Source organism: Phyllobates terribilis, unplaced genomic scaffold, assembly GCF_046119375.1.
Source record: "Phyllobates terribilis strain yellow unplaced genomic scaffold, ASM4611937v1 Scaffold_11__3_contigs__length_659146591, whole genome shotgun sequence".
In the NCBI taxonomy this organism is placed as follows: Eukaryota; Metazoa; Chordata; class Amphibia; order Anura; family Dendrobatidae; genus Phyllobates; species Phyllobates terribilis.
Genome location: NW_027362771.1, coordinates 336,059,608 through 336,080,893, shown reverse-complemented (window position 1 = coordinate 336,080,893; position 21,286 = coordinate 336,059,608). Strand labels below are relative to the sequence as shown.

General features: G+C 44.5%; 1 protein-coding gene across 1 annotated transcript in view; it reads left to right on the top strand.

Annotated features, from left to right (window-relative positions):
- Positions 1-21,286, top strand: part of HCN4 (hyperpolarization activated cyclic nucleotide gated potassium channel 4) — a 273,787-nt gene that overhangs the window by 206,111 nt on the left and 46,390 nt on the right. The window contains exon 4 of the mRNA XM_073652761.1: positions 9,062-9,280. Coding sequence (XP_073508862.1) covers positions 9,062-9,280 — 219 coding nt within the window. The remainder of the gene's footprint in view (positions 1-9,061; positions 9,281-21,286) is intronic.

Sequence of the window (21,286 nt, the reverse complement as noted above, 5' to 3'; positions counted from 1 at the left end):
ATCATGCTTCTGTACAGAGAGTTTGGAGGAAAAGCTGTCAGTCTTATGATCATTCAGTTGACAGTTATAACCACCTTAAGAACCAAATTACGATAAATATCATTTAGTTGATGCTAGAGTCAACACTGAAGAATAAGATATAATAGGACTTTTTTTTGTCTATTAGAAATGGCTTGAAATATAGATTTTCAACAAGCGATACATGCTAATAATTATAATAAAACAAAAGTGGTGACAAATAGTAAGTCATTGAGACCATATCTGTACATGACCAGATGTGATTGGAATCACAAATTTATACTGAGCCAGGAGAGTAAATGCGTGAAGCTGTTAATATAATTTTCATATTTCATGCACAATATATTATCTTCTTAAAAAGCTCACAGAGACCAAACTGTGTTACATCCACTTGTTAGTATGTTCATCTGGAGCTAAAAATCATAAGCATCCAAAATGAACTGCAATAACATCTGCTGATGTGAATATACATCCAGATGCTGATTTTTCTCTTATGATACTGTGGTCAATTTTTACTTTTTCTTGTTCTTTCAAGGGAGGAACCAAAAGGGATTAAGAAGTTGCATAATGTTAGAGAATTAGTCTGTAAAGATGATGCTCTCCTTTCTGTAAAGTAATCTTATTAATGACTTTGACAAGCCTGAATTTTTTACCTCCACACTTCTCCTGTCTTCTGTTTATAAGGCCATAGCTCCACTATCAGTATTTGGTCAGTATTCAGTCAGTATTTTTTTGTCAAGAGTGGGAGCCAAAACCAGGAGTGGGTGATGAATGCAGAATTGGTGACTTGTTTCTATTATACCTTTTCTCTGATTGTTCCTCACCTGGTTTTGTCTCCCACTCCTGAGAAAAAATACTGACCAAATACTGATAGTGGGGCTGTGGCATAAAACTGAAAGTAGCGCTTTTAGGGCATGTTCACACACAGTGGTTTTGCTGTGGATTTTTTTTGCACCAAAAACCACTTTGGGGCAGGAAAAATGCACATTTTTTTAAGTTTTTTGATCATTTTCACATGTTTGTTTGCAGTGTTCATGCGTGCTTTTTTAATTTATTTGAATGGGTGAAAACTGCTGCAAAAATTCAGAAAAAATTGACATGCTGTGGATTTAAAAAAAAGTCCAACCCAGCTTAAAAAATGCAAGGAAAAAATGCAGCATTTCAATGAGGTTTTAGATATCTCATTTGCTTTGCTGGTACTATAAAACGCAGTGTTTTTTCCGCACAATAAAACATGCTGAAACAATACTTCAAAAATGTTACTAGTGAAGATGCCATTAGGTTTCAGGAAGTCCGTCACAGTTTGAGAACCCTTTACACTGTGCATGGTTCTTTAAAGGGATTTTGTCAGCACAGAATGACTGTTCAAACTAAGTCCCGCCGATCTGCGCTTCACGACGGGGCCAATCATTTATATACACCTTCCCACCTGCTTGTTTTCTGTCTATCTCCACCCCCCTCTTCTTTGATTGACAGCTCTGGCTTCATAGATCCAGAGAAGGGTGGAGCTAGATGGAAACCAAGCAGGTGAGAAGGTGTATATAAATGATTGGGCCCGCTGTGAAGCACCGAGCGCTTGTGCTTAGTTTCAACAGTCATTCTGTGCTGACAGAGTCCATTTAAATGGGTTATCCAGCCTTTTAAAATTGAAATGTCACAATGAATATAATATACTGATTTATGTCTAGTGTGCCATACCCCATGTTCTGCACTGTGTATAACAGTGTGTTTGTTTTGCCCAGAGAATTGATTTAGGAATCATTCATTATAAAAATAGTGGTACTATCAAATCAATGAAGCAGACCTACAATTAGAGGACAATTAAACGTATCCATAAACATATACTATGCATATCTTATAATTGGAAATCTGTGACCTGAAATTAAAAGATATGATTAACATCAGCAATTTGTTCCTACTTGGTCATAATAAGTAATATGTTATTTGTGCATGGCAATAGTAATAAATATTAATACTTAATAATGTGTTCATCAGTAGTAATGCAGTTATATAAATCCATCTAATAAGAATATTTATTTTCACTAATTATTTTTTTCTACTACTAATGTGTACAGTGGCATGTAAATGTTTGGGCACCCCTGGTCAAAATTACTGTTATTGTGAATAGTTAAGCAAGTTGAAAATGAAATGATCTCTAAAACGCCTAAAGTTAAAGATTAAAACATGTCCTTTGTATTTTAGGCAAAACAAATGTATTAAAAAAAATTTCATTTTAAAAATTACAAAAAGGAAAATGGGAGGATGCAAAAGTTTGGCATTCTTGGAGATTTGTGTGCTCAGATAACTTTGACCAAGGTTTCAGACCTTAATTAGCCTATTAGGGTTATGGCTTGTTCACTATCATCATTAGGAAAGGCCAGGTGATGCAAATGTCCCAGCTTTATAAAAATCCAAACTCCTCTAACCTTGTGCCAAAAAACAGCGGCCATGAGTTCTTCTAAGCAGCTGCCTAGCACTCTGAAAATGAAAATGGTGGAGGCCCACAAAGCAGGAGAAGGCTATAAGAAGATAGCATAGCGTTTTCAAGTTGCCCTTTCCTCAGTTCGAAAGGTAATTAAGAAATGCAGTTAACAGGAACAGTACAGGTCAAGATAAGGTCTGGAAGAACAAGCAAAATTTCAGTGAGGGCTGTTCGATGGATTGCTAGAGAGGCAAATCAGAACCCCTGCTTTACTGCAAAATACCTTCAGAAAGATTTTGCAAACTCTGGAGTTGTGGTACATTGTTCTACTGTTCAGAGACACCTGCACAAATAAGGCCTTCACGGAAGAGTCATCAGAAGAAAACCTTTCCTGCATCCTCACGAAAAAAATTCAGCGCCAGAAGTATGCAAAAGAACATCTAAACAAGCCTGATGCATTTTGGAAACGAGTCCTGTGGATCGATGAGGTTAAAATACAACTCTTTGGCCACAATGATCAAAGTTATATGTGGAGAAAAAGGGCACAGAATTTCAGGAAAAGAACATCTGGCCAACCATTAAGCATGGTGGTGGATCAATCACGCTTTGGGGTTGTGTTTAAGCAAAATGGCATGGAGAACATTTCACGAGTAGAGGGAAGAATGGATGCAATGAAATTTCAACAAATTCTTAATGCAAACATAACCTTATCTGTAAAAAAGCGGAAGTTGAAAAGAGGATGGCTTCTTCAAATGGATAATGATCCTAAACACACGTCAAAATCCACAATAGACTACACCAAAAGGCGCAAGCTTAAGGTTTCACAAAGGAATGGCCCTCACAGTCCGTTCATCTGAACATCATTGAAAACCTGTGGATAGACCTAAAAATAGCAGTGCATTCAAGACAACCTATTAATCTCTCAGAACTGGAAGAATTTTCCAAGGAAGAATGGATGAAAATTCCTCAAACAAGAATTTAAAAACTCTTGTCTGGCTACAAAAAACGTTTACAAGCTGTGATACTTTCAAAAGGTGGGACTACTAGGTACTAACCAAACTGCGTGCCCAAACTTTTGCATCGGCCCATTTTCCTTTTTGTAATTTTTAAAATCTAAAAGATGAAAATATATACAAGTGCTTCTCACTAAATTAGAATATCGTCAAAAAGTTAATTTCAGTTCTTAAATACAAAAAGTGAAACTCATATATTATATACAGTCATTACAAACAGAGTGATCTATTTCAAGTGTTTATTTCTGTTAATGTTGATGATTATGGCTTACAGCCAGTGAAAACACAAAAGTCATTATCTCAGTAAATTAGAATACTTTATAACACCAGCTTGAAAAATGATTTTAAAATCCGAAATATTGGCCTACTGAAATGTATGTTCAGTAAATGCACTCAATACTTGGTCGGGGCTCCTTTTGCATCAATTACTGCATCAATGCGGCGTGGCATGGAGGCGATCAGCCTGTAGCACTGTTGAGGTGTTATGGAAGCCCAGGTTGCTTTGATAGCAGCCTTCAGCTGGTCTGCATTGTTGAGTCTGGTGACTCTCATTTTCCTCTTGACAATACCCCATAGATTCTCTATGGGGTTAAGGTCAGGCAAGTTTGCTGGCCAATCAAGCACAGTGATACTGTTGTTTTTAAACCAGGTATTGGTACTTTTGGCAGTGTGGACAGGTGCCAAGTCCTGCTGGAGAATGAAATTTCCATCTCCAAAAAGCTTGTAGGCAGAGGGAAGCATGGAGTGCTCTAAAATTTCCTGGTAGACGGCTGCTCTGACTTTGGTCTTGATAAAACACAGTGGACCTACACCAGCAGATGACATGGCTCCCCAAACCATTACTGATTGTGGAAACTTCACACTAGACCTCAAGCAGCTTGGATTGTGTGCCTCTCCACTCTTCCTCCAAACTCTGGGACCTTGATTTCCAAATGAAATGCAAAATTTACTTTCATCTGGAAAAAAAACACCTTGGACCACTGAGCAACAGTCCAAGTCTTTTTCTCCTTGGCCCAGGTAAGACGCTTCTGGTGTTTTCTATTGGTCATGAGTGGCTTGACACAAGGAATGCGACACTTGTAGCCCATGTCCTGGATACGTCTGTGTGTGGTGGCTCCCCCAAATTTTTGAATGGCCTTTTCTTAACAATCCTTTTAAGGCTGCGGTTATCCCGGTTGCTTGTGCACCTTTTTCTACCACACTTTTTCATTACACTCAACTTTCCATTAATATGCTTGGATACAGCACTCTGTGAACAGCCAGAGTCTTTAGTAATGACATTTTGTGGCTTACCTTCCTTGTGGAATGTGTCAATGACTGCCTTCTGGACATCTGATTGTGGAGCCTACTGAAACAGACTAAGGGACCTTTTTAAACACTTAGGATGCCTTTGCAGGTGTTTTTTGTTAATTATTCTAATTTACTGAGATAATGACTTTTGTGTTTTCATTGGCTGTAAGCCATAATCATCAACATTAACAGAAATAAACACTTGAAATAGATCACTCTGTAATGACTCTATATAATATATGAGTTTCACTTTTTGTATTGAAGAACTGAAATAAATTAACTTTTTGATGATATTCTAATTTAGTAAGAAGCACTTGTATATATTTTCATCTTTTAGATTTTAAAAATTACAAAAAGGAAAATGGGCCTAAAATACAAAGGAAATGTGTCATCTTTAACTTTAGGCCTTTTAGAGATCGTTTCATCTTCAACTTGGTTAACTGTTCACAATAACAGTAATTTTGACCAGGGGTGCCTAAACTTTTACATGCCACTGTATATATATATATATATATATATATATATATATATATAACTTGTTTTTTGTAACACAAACACAAGCAAAGAGTGCAAGAGTATCCACCCTTTCATAGTCTTGGTCAAAGAGATCTCTATATGATGAACATACTGTACATGAAACCTCAATATACAAAGGGTACATTTTCAAACATAAGTAGTGGCATAACTATGGGTGATGTTCCTCTATGCAAAATTTTGACCTGTGCTCCCAACCTGCATGTTTAACAGATCTATGGACCCTTTTAGTGGTCTAGATCCTATAAAGACATATGTGTTCACCCCATGTAACATTGTCCCTCATCCTGACCCCATCCTTTAACAATGAAAGAGTGATTCATCTTACCTTTCTCCATCCTGATGTGCGGCGTCCCCTTCTGTAGCCAATGCAGAGGCCAGCCGCTGACCTCACTGTACCAGACATTGGTGCTGCATGATGTCACTGTCATTATGATGGGCACACTGATGTTAGCTACTGACTTTTGATTGGCCAGCAGTTTTTTTTTTCTTTTCAAAGAGTGCTCAGCCAGCAATAATGTCATGCAAGGTGTGGGAAAGACTTAGTGCAACACAAAGGGAAGAGGGAAAGGAAGCCCAGTGTTAGGTGTCAGGTTTTGGCTGGATTTGAAATGGGTCCAGAACCTTCTGTGGTCTCCCATTCAAATCCAGCCAGGGCTGATGCTGCTCAGCATCGTCGTCGGTCCCAAAGCCAAGCTGGTCCACGAGATGTACAGGTTGTCTCTTGGGTCTTTGTTCCTAGCAACATGAAGGATAGGTTGCGGAGGGAGACAGGGCTGCTAAAGCCTAAGTCCAGGATTCTCTGTACTGAGCATGCCCGTGACATAGCGGACCGTGATTGGTGGTTTGGGAGTCAGCATATCCGGTGACCTGGCACCGCCTGATTGGTCGCGGGTGACGTCACCAATGGTGCAACGGTGGGCAGGGCTTAATCTTTAAAAAGCCCGTCCACAAACATGGCGGCGCGCTCTGATCACTGAGCTGTGATGGTGTTGTGTGGACACTTTGTCTCTTGGGCTCCACGTGTGCTTTAGTTTCTGGCAGGCAGGTTTAGTGGAAATAGGCAGGCTTAGATTAAATAGGCAGGTAGCTTCATCTGACAGTCTTGCTCCGACAAAGGGGTCGCCTTACACCCCGAGCAGTCTGCAGGCACTCTATTCCCGGTACCACCTGTAAGCCACGTGGAGTGATACTCCTCAGTCCGGTAGCACGCCGGCTGGGAGCACGTATTCGCCGGCGTGAGTCACACACGCATCCTAGCGCCAACTGTGTAGTCCCTGTGCTGCAACAGGACTACAGATACATTAGTTATCGCACATCTCTCGTGCAGTTAACAGAGATAGTGCGAATTCTTATTCCCGTTCTGGTGTGCTGTAACACGGAGGGGATTGTTATTTAAGTTGGTTGTTTTACCTTCTCACCCAGAAGGTGTTTGGCCGCAGTCCACCAGGCTGCATCGCGGACCCCGGGTTCGGTTGCTTTCCATTATTTAATAAAGTTGTTTGCAACCGTCCCCTTAACACCCAGACTCTAGGGAAAGGGGAGAGTGGAGACCTCCTGGCTGATAGAATATCACCCTGTCTCCCCTAAGGTCCCTATATTGGCTCTTTACCAATCACTGCACGCATTCCTCGCCCTGTCTTTCCCTGGCGTTTGGCTAAGGCTAGGGAAGGGAGGAGATGAGCACTGGTCGATCCCCACTGAACACTAAACACAGCAAGGGAGGACAAACAGGGGAAATTGCTTAGCTTTAGACGACTCCAGACAAATGCGCATACGTCCTCAAGCACCAGAGAGGAAGAAGTACTGCTCTTGCTAAAGACTTCACAAGGAGTAATGAATATCGCCGGCACTTCCCTCTGGAACACAGCAGGCCAGGGTGTTAATCAGCCAGAGGAAGGTAGCCGCTGGGTCCTAGAGGCAGCCTCTAATAAGGTGTCTGCAATGCCAAACGTAGAGATCTCTTGCAACTCACTGCAGGGCGACTGTCTGTCACTTCTGACACACCCGTGACACAGTGTGTATTGGAGTGCAGGAAGCCGACTGGTCTCTGCAATGCAATGCATTTCAGCTGAATGTGCGTCCAGCTGAAATAGGCGTCGGTGAGCCCCCTTCTCGCATGGGCCTGGTCACGTTCAAACCCATTGCAACCGTGAACATTACACCCCTGATCATAAATCAAAGCAACAGATAGGTTGTAGATCGAACTTGATGAACTTGAGTCTTTTTTCAACCTTGAAACTATAAAACAGATGTTAGCAGGGAGGTTAGGAATGTCTTTAACTAATGAGAAGGTACCTCAAAAGGACATTAATTGTAAGATTGGGAATGCAAAAGACGGGCAAGTGCAAAGATAGAGAAAACAGAGAGAAGCTGAGAAAGGCAGACTTGTGAACAGTTCCTCAAACTGGAGCGCTAGGGAGTGGGGCTTATCAGAAAGCAAGAAAGTACATCCAAAAGTGGTCATTTCGGAGGCACTCCTGGGCATTTTGAAAGTATAACTGAGGAGTTTGGAGCTATGGGTCTTAAGGTAGAGTTTAATTTTGTAAATTTTGTCAAATATGGGCAGGGCAAGAAAGGAAAAAAAAGGAGTGGGCAGTAGCGAAAAATAAGGGAAAGTGACAGAAAAAAAAGGGAGGGTGGGATGATAAAGCACATAATACACACATGGATAGCCCGAGGCAGGCAGACATAGACAAGAACCACATGGACAGGTCTAAGCAAAGCTAAATTGTACCATCTATGAGGAAAATTCAGGAATAAAGGGTGGAGTTATATTCAGTCTTTTCCATGTTGTGTATTCACTAAAACCATTTTTGGTAAACTTGTCAATGATCTGGCTGGCAGTGAGATTCTGCATGAGTAATATGTTCCTGAACAGTAAGTGCTAAGACAGGGACTCTGTGGGATGTTTATTAAGGCCAACATGCTTTAAGCTGGTCTTAATAATAAGCTTGATAGTGTAAAGTATGCAAGATTTATTAAGATGCACATATTCTTTAATAAATCTGGTGCTTCACTAGCTGTATGTGCACCTAAAAAGTAAGTTTACACCAACCATGGACTGGCGTTGAATTGCACTATGATTTATACCACTTTGTGGAGTAAATTATATTAAATGTTTTGGGCCATGTATGGCGCCACCTCCTTTCAAAAAGCACTGACCACTCTTTAGAAAAATGCCATGAGCAGTGAGTGAAAGTTTAAAAAGTTGCAAATTATGCCATACATGTGGCGTGCGCCATAATTTGCTATGTTTTTACACCTGAAAGTAGATAAACTACGTAATGAATGTCCCCCTCTATCTCTTGTCTTCACCTGCCTTTCTGACCACTCATTGTTATTGGTTTGAACAGATATTTGGACTAAAACGTAGTTTGGTTTTATCACCTATTCAATAGCATATGTCATATATAGGTATACCTTGCAGCTGCTTTGAGCCTCTACTTTTCTTTGTCTACCTTTGTAGGTAAAATACATATTGTACTATACATCAATTTAAAAAAGTCTGTACACCAAAATAAGATATTTATATCAAATATGATCAAAATGGGATCAATGCATATTGTGCACAAAATTGTAAATGTTTTTTTTGTTTAGGCCATTACTCCAATTACTACAAGACACTGAAATAACTTCTATGTATGAGCTCATGCACTACGTGACAATAGCACTACGTTAAATTATATCTTTTATCTTAAAACAGTGGATGTTGGATGCACCAATTCTGTTTAGTTTGTGATGTTACAAGTGGAAAACATTTCTTTTTTTCTCTCTGTTACAGAATGCCTCTTGGGGAAAGCAATATTCCTATGCTCTTTTCAAAGCCATGAGTCACATGTTGTGCATCGGGTATGGGCAACAAGCGCCGGTGGGCATGTCAGATGTCTGGCTTACTATGCTGAGCATGATTGTTGGTGCCACTTGCTATGCCATGTTCATTGGTCATGCTACAGCACTTATCCAGTCACTAGATTCGTCACGCCGCCAATATCAGGAAAAGGTACACGGACTCTTTAAATAATTACACTCTCTAAATTCAGTAGTTCTTAATTCTTACATTACAGTTGTTCAGAATTGTTTAATATGAGCTGCATGTACCTAGATAGTTCCATTGATGATGACTGAATGCATTAAGATGAACTTTTGCACAGTATGTATCATATTATTTTACAACAGAATATATATATATATATATATATATATATATATATATATATATACACTGTGTTCCAAATTATTATGCAAATAATATTTTCTCAGATTTTCCCAAATTACCTATATGAATTGCAGTCATTGTAATTTTCCAGTCAAATAACTATTAGAGTACAATTGAAAGGTTTTTGTACAAACTGCCTATGATAACAGTATATTTTTAAAATATAAAAAACTCAAACTGCACTCAAAATGCATGTTCCAAATTATTATGTACAGCAGAGTTTTCAACCTTTTCATTTTAATAAAGAACAAAAAAATGGTCATTTTTGAAATTATAAGCATTAGCAGGTTATTACAAACTGAAATCAAACAGTTTTCAACTCAAAACTTTATTCTAGGTGATGTTACATTTGCACATAGGACCGCTTGTTCGAAAGGAGCTTCTGAACTCTCTCGTCCATTGAATTTGTCAGGTTTTGGATGGTTTCTGCTTCCAATTGTTTTGCATGAGGACAGAATACCCTTCCAGAGCTGTTGCTTAGATGTGAACTGCCTCCCGCCATCATAGACACTCCTTTTGATGATGCTCCAGAGGTTCTCAATGGGGTTGAGGTCAGGGGAGCAAGGGTGCCACACCATAAGTTTGTCCCCTTTTATGCCCATTGCAGCCAGAGATGCAGATGTGTTATGTGCAGCATGAGATGGGGCATTATCATGTATGAAAATGATCTTGCTGCGAAATGCACGGTTCTTCTTCTTGAACCATGGAAGGAAGTGCTGTTTGAGAAACTCAACATACATTATGGAGTTCATCTTTACCCCTTCAGGGATCCTAAAAGGGCCGACAATCTCTCTCCCCATGATTCCAGCACAAAACATTACTCCACCTCCTCCTTGTTAGCGCCGTAGCCGTGTTTGCATGGGGTGTCCATCAACCAGCCATCCTCCACTCCATCCATCTGGACCATCGAGATCATTTCATGCATGATAATACCCCGTCTCATGCTGCACATAACACATCTGCATCTCTGGCTGCTATGGGCATAAAAGGGGACAAACTTATGGTGTGGCACCCATGCTCCCCTGACCTCAACCCCATTGAGAACCTCTGGAGCATCATCAAAAGGAGTGTCTATGATGGCGGGAGGCAGTTCACATCTAAGCAACAGCTCTGGGAGGGTATTCTGTCCTCATGCAAAACAATTGGAAGCAGAAACCATCCAAAACCTGACAAATTCAATGGACGAGAGAGTTCAGAAACTCCTTTCGAACAAGCGGTCCTATGTGCAAATGTAACCACCTAGAATAAAGTTTTGAGTTGAAAACTGTTTGATTTCAGTTTGTAATAACCTGCTAATGCTTATAATTTTAAAAATGACCATTTTTTTGTTCTTTATTAAAATGAAAAGGTTGAAAACTCTGCTGTGCATAATAATTTGGAACATGCATTTTGAGTGCAGTTTGAGTTTTTTATTTTTTTAAAAATATACTGTTATCATAGGCAGTTTGTACAAAAACCTTTCAATTGTACTCTAATAGTTATTTGACTGGAAAATTTCAATGACTGCAATTCATATAGGTAATGTGGGAAAATCTGAGAAAATATTATTTGCATAATAATTTGGAACACAGTGTATATATATATATATATATATATATATATATATATATATATATATAGTACAGACCAAAAGTTTGGACACACCTTCTCATTTAAAGATTTTTCTGTATTTTCATGGCTTTGAAAATTGTACATTCACACTGAAGGCATTAAAACTATGAATTAACACATGTAGAATTATATACTTAACAAAAAAGTGTGAAACAACTGAAAATATGTCTTATATTCTAGGTTCTTCAAAGTAGCCACCTTTTGCTTTGATGACTGCTTTGCACACTCTTGGCATTCTCTTGATGAGCTTCAAGAGGTAGTCACCGGAAATGGTTTTCACTTCACAGGTGTGCCCTGTCAGGTTTAATAAGTGGGATTTCTTGCCTTATGAATGGGGTTGGGACCATCAGTTGTGTTGTGCAGAAGTCAGGTGGATACACAGCTGATAGTCCTACTGAATAGACTGTTAGAATTTGTATTATGGCAAGAAAAAAGCAGCTAAGTAAAGAAAAACTAGTGGTCATCGTTACTTTAAGAAATTAAGGTCAGTCAGTGTGAAAAATTGGGCAAACTTTGAAAGTGTCCCCATGTGCTGTTGCAAAAACCATCAAGCGCTACAAAGAAACTGGCTCACATGAGGACTGCCCCAGGAAATGAAGACCAAGAGTCACCTCTGCTTCTGAGGATAAGTTTATCTGAGTCACCAGCCTCAGAAATCGCAGGTTAACAGCAGCTCAGATTAGAGACCAGGTCAATGCCACACAGAGTTCTAGCAGCAGACACATCTCTTCAACAACTGTTAAGAGGAGACTTTGTGCAGCAGGCCTTCATGGTAAAATAGCTGCTAGGAAACCACTGCTAAGGACAGGCAACAAGCAGAAGAGACTTGTTTGGGCTAAAGAACACAAGGAATGCACATTAGACCAGTGGAAATCTGTGCTTTGGTCTGATGAGTCCAAATTTGAGATCTTTGGTTCCAACCACCGTGTCTTTGTGCGTTGCAGAAAAGGTGAACGGATGGACTCTACATGCCTGGTTCCCATCGTGAAGCATGGAGGAGGAGGTGTGATGGTGTGGGGGTGCTTGCTGGTGACACTGTTGGGGATTTATTCAAAATTGAAGGCATACTGAACCAGCATGGCTACCACAGCATCTTGCTGCGGCATGCTATTCCATCCGGTTTGCATTTAGTTGGACCATCATTTATTTTTCAACAGGACAATGACCCCAAACACGCCTCCAGGCTGTGTAAGGGCTATTTGACCAAGAAGGAGAGTTATGGGGTGCTACGTCAGATGACCTGGCCCCCACAGTCATCAAACCTGAACCCAATCGAGATGGTTTGGGGGTGAGCTGGACCGCAGAGTGAAGACAAAAGGGCCAACAAGTGCTAAGCATCTCTGGGAACTCCTTCAAGATTGTTGGAAGACCATTTCCGGTGACTACCTCTTGAAGCTCATCATGAGAATGCCAAGAGTGTGCAAAGCAGTCATCAAAGCAAAAGGTGGCTACTTTGAAGAACCTAGAATATAAGACATATTTTCAGTTGTTTCACACTTTTTTGTTAAGTATATAATTCCACATGTGTTAATTCATAGTTTTGATGCCTCCAGTGTGAATGTACAATTTTCATAGTCATGAAAATCCAGAAAAATCTTTAAATGAGAAGGTGTGTCCAAACTTTTGGTCTGTACTGTATATATATATATACAGAATGGAGAATGGGAGGAATAGGGCTACGCAACAGCACATGTGGAAAAGACTGAAAGACTTGGGTATACTAATAGATCACAGACTGAACATGAGTCAACAGTGTGATGCTGCAGCAAAAAAGGCAAATACAATTTTGGGTTGCATTGACAGAAGCATACAGTCTAGACCATGTGAAGTATTTATCTCCCTCTACTCTTCTTTGGTCAGACCTCATATGGAATACTGCGTCCAGTACTGGGCACCACATTTTAAAAAAGACATCGAAAAACTGGAGTAAGTTCAGAGAAGAGCTACCAGGATGGTGAGCGAACTGCAAACTATGTCCTATGAGGAACAGTTAGAGGATCTGGTAATGTTTAGCTTGCAAAAGAGAAGACTGAAAGGAGACTTAAAGGGGTTTTCCCACGAACAAAAGTTCATTTTAAAAATTGGCTGTGTCTGATTGTGTACGGAACATACCAAATCTCCTGGGCAGGGGAGGAAGCAAAAGACAATACAGACATTACAGCACGGGATCGCAGAGGATTCATTTTGTGAGGTAAAACATTTCACTGCCTGTTTTTAAACAATATTTTACCTCACAAAATGAACCCTCTGTGATCCCCTGCTGTAATGTCTATATTGTCTTTTGCTTCCTCCCCTGCCCAGGAGATGTGGTATGTTCCGTACACGGTCACACTTTTTTAATTTTTAAAATGAACTTTTGTTCGAGGGAAAAACCCTTTAATAGCTGTCTACAAATATCTGAATGGATGTCACCGTATAGAAGGATCATCCTTATTCTCATTTTCACATGGAAACACGAGAGGCAATAGAATGAAACTGAAAAGGAGAAGATACAGATTAGATATTATAAAAAAACTTTTTGACAGTGAGGATGATCAGTGAGTGGAACAGGCTGCCATGATAGGTGGTGAGTTCTCCTTCAATGGAAGTAGTCAAACAGAGGCTGGACAGACATCTGTCTGAGATGGTTTAGTGAATCCTGCATTGAGTAGGGTGTTGGACATGATGACCTTGGAGGTCTTATAACTTATAAGACAGTTGTATAGAAATTTTTACAACCAAATTTTTTGAAAGATAATTTATTGGAGTCAAGGATATTAGTGCACACATGGATTCTTCCTATCCATAAAATGTAGCAAATTGAATGCCTCCAAACAGCATTAATATGCTATAAAAAAAAAAACATTTTACTGTATGAAACTTTTTTTTAGTACAATTTTAAAAGCAATTTAATATTTCGTATATTACCATATGATGAAATGTCCTTAATCCTTATTTGGCAATTGTAAACATTTTCTTTTGGCACAAATGCCTCCAATATGAAATTCAGACTCCAAGACATGTAGCAGACACAGAAGCATTCAGTTCCAAATGCACTGACTTAGTCTACGTTTCGGTGGAACGCCCCCTTTCTCAAGCATCAAAGTAAGGTTAGAATTAATTACACTGCAGTTTTTTTGTACAGTTTTTGGACTGAAAGACAGTAATAATTCAAAATGAAGAGACACTACAATTGAAGGACTTCAGTATATGAGTACAGCACCAGAGCCATCTTCAGTATGTGAAAACATCATCAGAACCACTATCAGTACTTGATACAGCAGCAGAACCATCATCAGCACAATAATACAACAATAGTAGCACCATCAGTGCATGCATACAGCACCAGAACAACCATCATTACATAAATAAATCACCAGAACCACCATCAGTGCATGATTACAACACCAGAGCCTTCATGAGTATTTGATTTGATTACATCACCAGAACCATCATCAGTGCATGAATATAGCACCAGAATCATCATCACCACATGAATACACCAGGATCACCATCACTTCATGAATACAGCACCAGAACCATCATCAGTACATGAATACAACACCAGAAAACTTCCACATGTCCGCTCCTATGAACTGTGGCCTCCACACCATCCCCACTTCACGTTGTACCCATCTCCATACTGCCCCCCACTCTGGCCCCACCACAGTGTTCCAATCTTCAGTGTAGCCCACACATTGCCTTATTTCTATACTGTCCCCCACACTGCCCCCTTTGCACACTGTACCCTCACACTGTACCCCCTACATTGCCTCGTCTCCATACTGTGCCCACTTCATACTGCCCCCACACTGCCCCTCTCTATACTGCACCTCCTTTCATACTTCTCCGCTTCCTGCATAATGTACCTGTGGCAACCCAGGGGTCTGGTTTCCACAGTAATAGCAGTATTACGTCTGTGAGCAGGTGGGAGGTCTCCTGGGCAGGAATCCTAAGCATGCCACACCTCCTGCCCAGTCCTGGGAGGGGAAGAACTTCCCCTACATAAACTGGGGCTGAGGCAGGGTTAGGGAGAGGAGTTCCAGACAGAGACGGAGTCTGGTCTGGACACGCAGAAACAGGGACAGATAGACATCAGGAGCTCTGTAGGAGCCAAGGAGAAGCGCCAGGGGCTGGAGCTGTGCAGAGCTCGCCCTGGGAGAAGGTACTAAAACCGGACACAGGAGTCCGAGGCTGTGGGGACTAAGATATACCCAGCAGCAGAATCCATCCGGCAGGGGATTCCAGGTCCTCTGGCCATAAAAGCCCGGAGGCTCAGTCACAACGAAGGGACCAGCACCGCCATCCCGGAGCGGAGGCTAACAGGAGGCCCCAGGTCACCAGCCATACGGGTGAGCACCACACGGTATACCCAGGGACGTGGGCTACTTGTAACCTCCGAAAGCAGGGTAGCCAGGAAGGGTACAGACTAACGGGAAGGCCTACAACTCCACCTGGCCAGGGGAACTCCGGCTTACTCGCAGACTAACCAGGCCCCAACTACTAGCCAGTACTCCCGGGGGAATTTGCCTTGTACCATCAGTAAAGACCCTGAACTGTACCCTCGCGTCTCCGTGCTTCCTTGTCACACCGTTAGTGCTGGGACATCCACACCATCACTCCCAACATCAACCTCATCCTCTGCCCTGAGGCCATACCCCTCCCGTTGGGGGTTATACCATCCACGCTGCACATCCGTACCACCGGCCTCAGCGGACTGCCCTGCAGCGGCGGCTTCATAGCCGCATTCAACGGGTGGCGTAGTCGGACACTAATACCATCATACCAATAACTGCCACTTAGTTTGACCACCCTGGGCACGGACCGGGTCACCGCCACACGAAGACTACTACCCCCATCGGATCCGGCTCCGGGTATCCCCCACGCGCACGCGCGCCGCACTACAGCACTGGCCCAGGGGGCGCGTCAACTTTGGCGTAGTCGGCAGGATTACGTGCCCGCAACCACCGGGTACTGCGTGCCTGAAAAAAAAAGAGACTTTTATACTTACCTGTGGTAAAGTTTCCCGCCGTCCGGAGTCGTTTCCCGTCATCTGGAGCCGATTCCCGCCATCCGACGCCATCTTCTGCCTTCTTCCCGCCATCCGTGGAGTTTTCCCGCCGTTGGACACCATCTTGAGGACGCCGCGCGGGAAGAAGAGGGGCGTGGACTCCGAAAGCCCGCGAGAACTGAAGCCCCGCCTCACGTCCGGACGTTGCGTAAGGTCCTGGATGGAGCCCAGCAGACGCCGACGTCACAGGAGCGCGACGGAAGGTCCTCAACCCTGACGATCCACTGCGGAGCCGCGGCCTACGGAAGAGGATCATCGCAAGGTAGGCCACGGTCCACTAGGGGGGAGGAGGATGTCGGATACGGAGGAGAGCTTCACCGCCACAGCCGCCGCCAGCGCCACCGCTGCTGCGGTCATGCCTTTCACCATGCCCTATATCCCGGGGGCAGCCTGGCTACCCCAGTACTCAGGGGAGTCACATACCCTAAATGACTTCAGAGAAAGGCTGGATAGCCTCTTCCAGGTGTATCCCCTCACGGAGGCGCAAAAAGTGAGCATCCTGGTGGCCCAATTAATCGGGGCAGCCCAAAGGGAGGTAAAGTCCTGGCCACCTGGGAGGAAGAGGACTGTCAGAGACATACTAACCCGGCTGAAAGACACATTTGACACCCGCACCTCAGCCGAAATAAAACTAAGATTTTATGGGTGCAAACAATGGGCACATGAGAGTATAAGAGACTATGCTCTAAACCTACAAGAGGCCCTGAGAGCCATTAAGCAGGCAGACCCTGACAGCGTGGGAAATGAAGATAAGCTGTTAACTGAACAATTCATTGAGGGTCTACTGTGCAATGCCCACCGAACCCAGTTGCGGGCAATGGCCTTACAGGACCCTGACCTGGACTTTGCACAGTTCAAGGACAGAGCCATCCGGGTGCTCCGAGAACCGGCACCAGGTGGCGCTGTGACCCACAGGCGCCCTGCTATCACTTATCACCAGGAGACGGCGCCCTTGTCTGCAGGGCCTGTGGGAGCTGATGCGCAGGCTTTAAACAATGACCCAGCTACAGACCTGCACCATCAGGTCCAAGAGCTAACTAAAAGCGTTGCCGCGCTAACCCGAACTGTGCAGTCTTTACAGGTTTCTACTGCAGGGAAGATCGAGCTGGCATCCGGACCGGAGGACATCCCGTGGCGCCGACCAAGGAGGACCCCACCGGCCAGAGGAAGACCCAGCGATCGATACAACGAGGACGGACGACCTATTTTCCGCCGCTGCAATCAACCCGGACATGTGGCAAGGTACTGTCATTTAAACGGGCACAACCTGGGGTAGAGGGCCAACCCCCAGGCATAAGACCATCAGGCCCATCAAACTGGCGTGATAAATACGTAGGGGGACGTAAAATCTTGCCTGTGGTACTGGATGGCATTCCTATGAGTGCCCTACTAGACACTGGGTCACAGGTCACCACCATCCCGTACGTGCTCTTCAAGCAGTACTGGAATGATTCGGACATAACCCGCTACCCAGACGACGACCTGAGTATCATCGCCAGCAATGGTCAGCCCGTGCCGCAGATGGGATTCAAGGAGGTGACCATTAAAATCGGTAAAGTCGAACTAGCGGCACAAGGACTGATTATAGTGGACATCGACCGTCATGAGAGTCACCCTAGAATCACCCTGGGAACCAATGTAATTGAAAATTGTCTTGCAGAGGTGATTCTCATTTTACAGCAGGTTGCCAAGAACGCCAGTTCCGGCCAGCAGCGTGTGCTCCAAAAAGAGATCCGGGCACTGATGAAGCGGCAACAGGTGGAACTATCTGGTGGTGAGATAGGTAGCGTGAGAATGTGTGACCCGTTCCCTATTGCCATGCCCCCAAAAAGTGAGATGATGATTTGGTGCCGGGCAGCTATTGGTCTAAGAGGTAGAGACTACCAAGCAATGGTAGAACCCGTCTACTCAGACAGTAGGCCCACCATTTTGACAGCACGGGGGGTGGTCGATGTACGCCATGGGAGGGTGCCCGTTCGCATCATAAATATCGGTGAGAGAGAAGTACACCTGCCCCGGTATGCCACGCTAGCTAAATTGTTCACCATAAACCAGAATTCTGTACAGGCCGTGGAACCCTTGCCTCTATCTCAACCAGAGGAAGGTAACGGCTCTAAGAAACCAATGGAGGACTGGTGTCAGCAACTACATCTGGGTACTGACTCCACTCCCTCACACCAGAAACAAGGAGTCTATCGGGTGGTTCGAGAGTACGAGAGAGTGTTTAGTAAACACCCGCTAGACTTCGGGCGAGTAAAGGGGGTAGAACATCACATCCCAACGGGAGACCATCCTCCCATAAAGGAGAGATACCGACCCGTACCCCCTGCACACTACCAACACGCCAAGGGGATGCTTAGAGACATGAAGGAGGCCGGGGTAATCAGGGACAGCTGTAGCCCCACTAGTCTTAGTGAAAAAGAAGGACAACACTATGAGAATGTGTGTAGACTACAGGAAGGTCAACCGTATCACACACAAAGATGCGTACCCGTTACCAAGGATAGAAGAGTCCTTAGCTGCATTAAAATCTGCTAACTTCTTCTCTACTTTGGATCTCACTAGCGGGTACTGGCAGGTTCCTGTAGCAGAGGCAGACCGGGAGAAGACCGCATTCACCACCCCGATGGGTCTCAGCGAATTTAACTGCATGCCGTTCGGGCTCTGCAACGCACCAGGAACCTTCCAACGGTTGATGGAATGCTGTCTGGGACACCGGAACTTCGAGACGGTCCTGTTATACCTGGACGATGTCATCGTCTATTCCAAGACCTACGAGGATCACCTGAAACACCTGGCGGAAGTGTTTGAAGCTCTGGCAAACTACGGCCTAAAGGTGAAACCCTCCAAGTGTCACCTCCTGAAACCAAAGGTGCAATACCTGGGACACGTGGTGAGTGCTGACGGAGTGGCTCCTGACCCTGATAAGATCACCGTGATTAAGGACTGGCCAAGACCCTCCAGCATAAAGGAAGTGCGGCAGTTCCTCGGGTTGGTAGGCTACTACCAAAGATTCATTCCTGGTTTCACCAAAATGGCAGCCCCTATGCAGGACCTCCTGATAGGTCAATCTCGAAAAGCCAAAAACCAGAAGCCGCCCTTCAGGTGGGAAAAGCTGGAAGAGGAGTCCTTCTGCCAGCTGAAGATGGCCCTCACGGGGGATGAAATCCTGGCATATCCAGACTACAGCCAGCCCTTTATCCTCCACACGGACGCAAGTAACATCGGGCTAGGAGCCGTGCTGTCCCAGATCCAGCAAGGAAAAGAACGGGTAATCGCTTACGCTAGCCGAAAGCTACGACCCACCGAGAGGAACCCTGAGAATTATAGCTCATTCAAGCTGGAGTTCCTGGCAGTAGTGTGGGCAGTGACCGAACGTTTCAAGCATTACCTTGCCTCCTCCAAATTCACCGTGTACACGGATAACAACCCGTTGACACACCTGGACACTGCAAGGCTCGGTGCTCTGGAACAGAGATGGATGGCTCGCCTGTCCAACTTTGAATTCACCATCAAATACCGGGCAGGACGCTCAAATGCCAACGCGGATGCCCTGTCTAGAATGCCGAACTTACCGGACGTAGGGGAAGATCCAGAAGATCTGGAAGAAGTTGAGCTCCCTGCGTTCCACCGTCATGGGATTACCCTGTATTCCAGCCGTGTGAAGGACAGGCGCTCCGCGACGTTCAATCCCTTGCCCCACTACAACTGGGCGGAGACGCAAGACAGTGATCCCGCAGTCCGTCTGGTGAAGGAAATGCTGACCCAAGCAGATGCCAGTCTGGACCCAGACGCCCCAGAGGAGACTAAGCAACTGTGGAAGGAGAAAAGTAGGCTGTTCCTCTACAGGGAGAAGTTGTGCCGGAGAATGGTTAACTCTCGAACGCATGAGTTGACCTGGCAGGTAGTGGTCCCCAGACGAGACGCGGCTATGATTCTGGAGGCGTACCACAACGGAGCAGGACATTTCGGGTGGAAGAAGCTGGAGTTCTTATTGCGTGAACGGTTCTACTGGGTAGGCATGAGAGGAGCCATCGAGAGGTGGTGCAGAGACTGTGGACCGTGCCACCTAAGAAGGAAGGACCGTGCCAGCCAGAAGACTCCCTTGCAGCCCATCATCACCCGACAGCCACTGGAACTGGTAGCCCTGGACCATGTGAAACTGGCTCCAAGCAGATCTGGGTATGTCTACGCCCTCACAATCGTAGATCATTACTCCCGGTTCCTGGTGGTGGTCCCGGTCAAGGACTTAACGGCTCAAACAGCAGCTAGAGCCTTCCAGCAGCACTTCTGCCGTCCACACGGGTACCCGGACCAAGTGCTGACAGACCAAGGGCCAGCCTTCGAAGCGGAAGTCTTCCAGGAGTTCTGCAACCTGTATGGCTGCACGAAGATAAGAACAACGCCCTATCACCCTCAAACCAATGGACTCTGCGAGAAGATGAACCAGGTGGTGATAGACCTCCTGAAAACATTGCCCCTGGAAGAACGCAGTATGTGGCCTGAGAAGCTGCCTGATCTGGTGGACCTATACAACCACATCCCTGTAGGTTCTACCAACTGTACCCCGGCTTACCTAATGAGAGCGAGACCTGGTAAGCTGCCTATCGACCTGGATATGGGAGTCCTGACGCCCGAGGACACCTCGCCAGAGGCAGACTGGGATACAGGGCGGCAGCAGCAGTATCGGAAAGTGCAGGAGAGCGTGGAGCGAAGTCTGTCTCAAGCTAGAGAAAGGCAAGAGAGGGCTTATAATCAGTATGCTCCCGCTGTTCCCCTGGTACCTGGAGAGCAGGTCTTGAAGAGGAAAAGACGGCTCCACAAGTTGGACGACCAGTGGGAGAAGGACCCGTACACCGTACTGCCATCAAGCCATGAGAACCCAAAGATTTGCGTGATCAGTAAGGATGGAGGAGAAACCACAGCCGTTGTCTCCAGAGACCATCTGAAGAAGTGTCCCGAGCAGCTGCAAAACCCTGAAGAAGAAGATCAAGAAAACCCTCGACCCGCAGAGGAAAGGGAAGAAATGATCAGGACTGTACTCGGAGACTTTCCCCGGTCTTGGACACAAGTAAACGGTGCTGTCGTGGTACCCGTCCTCACCTTTCTCCAGCCAGCCCCGCAAGTGC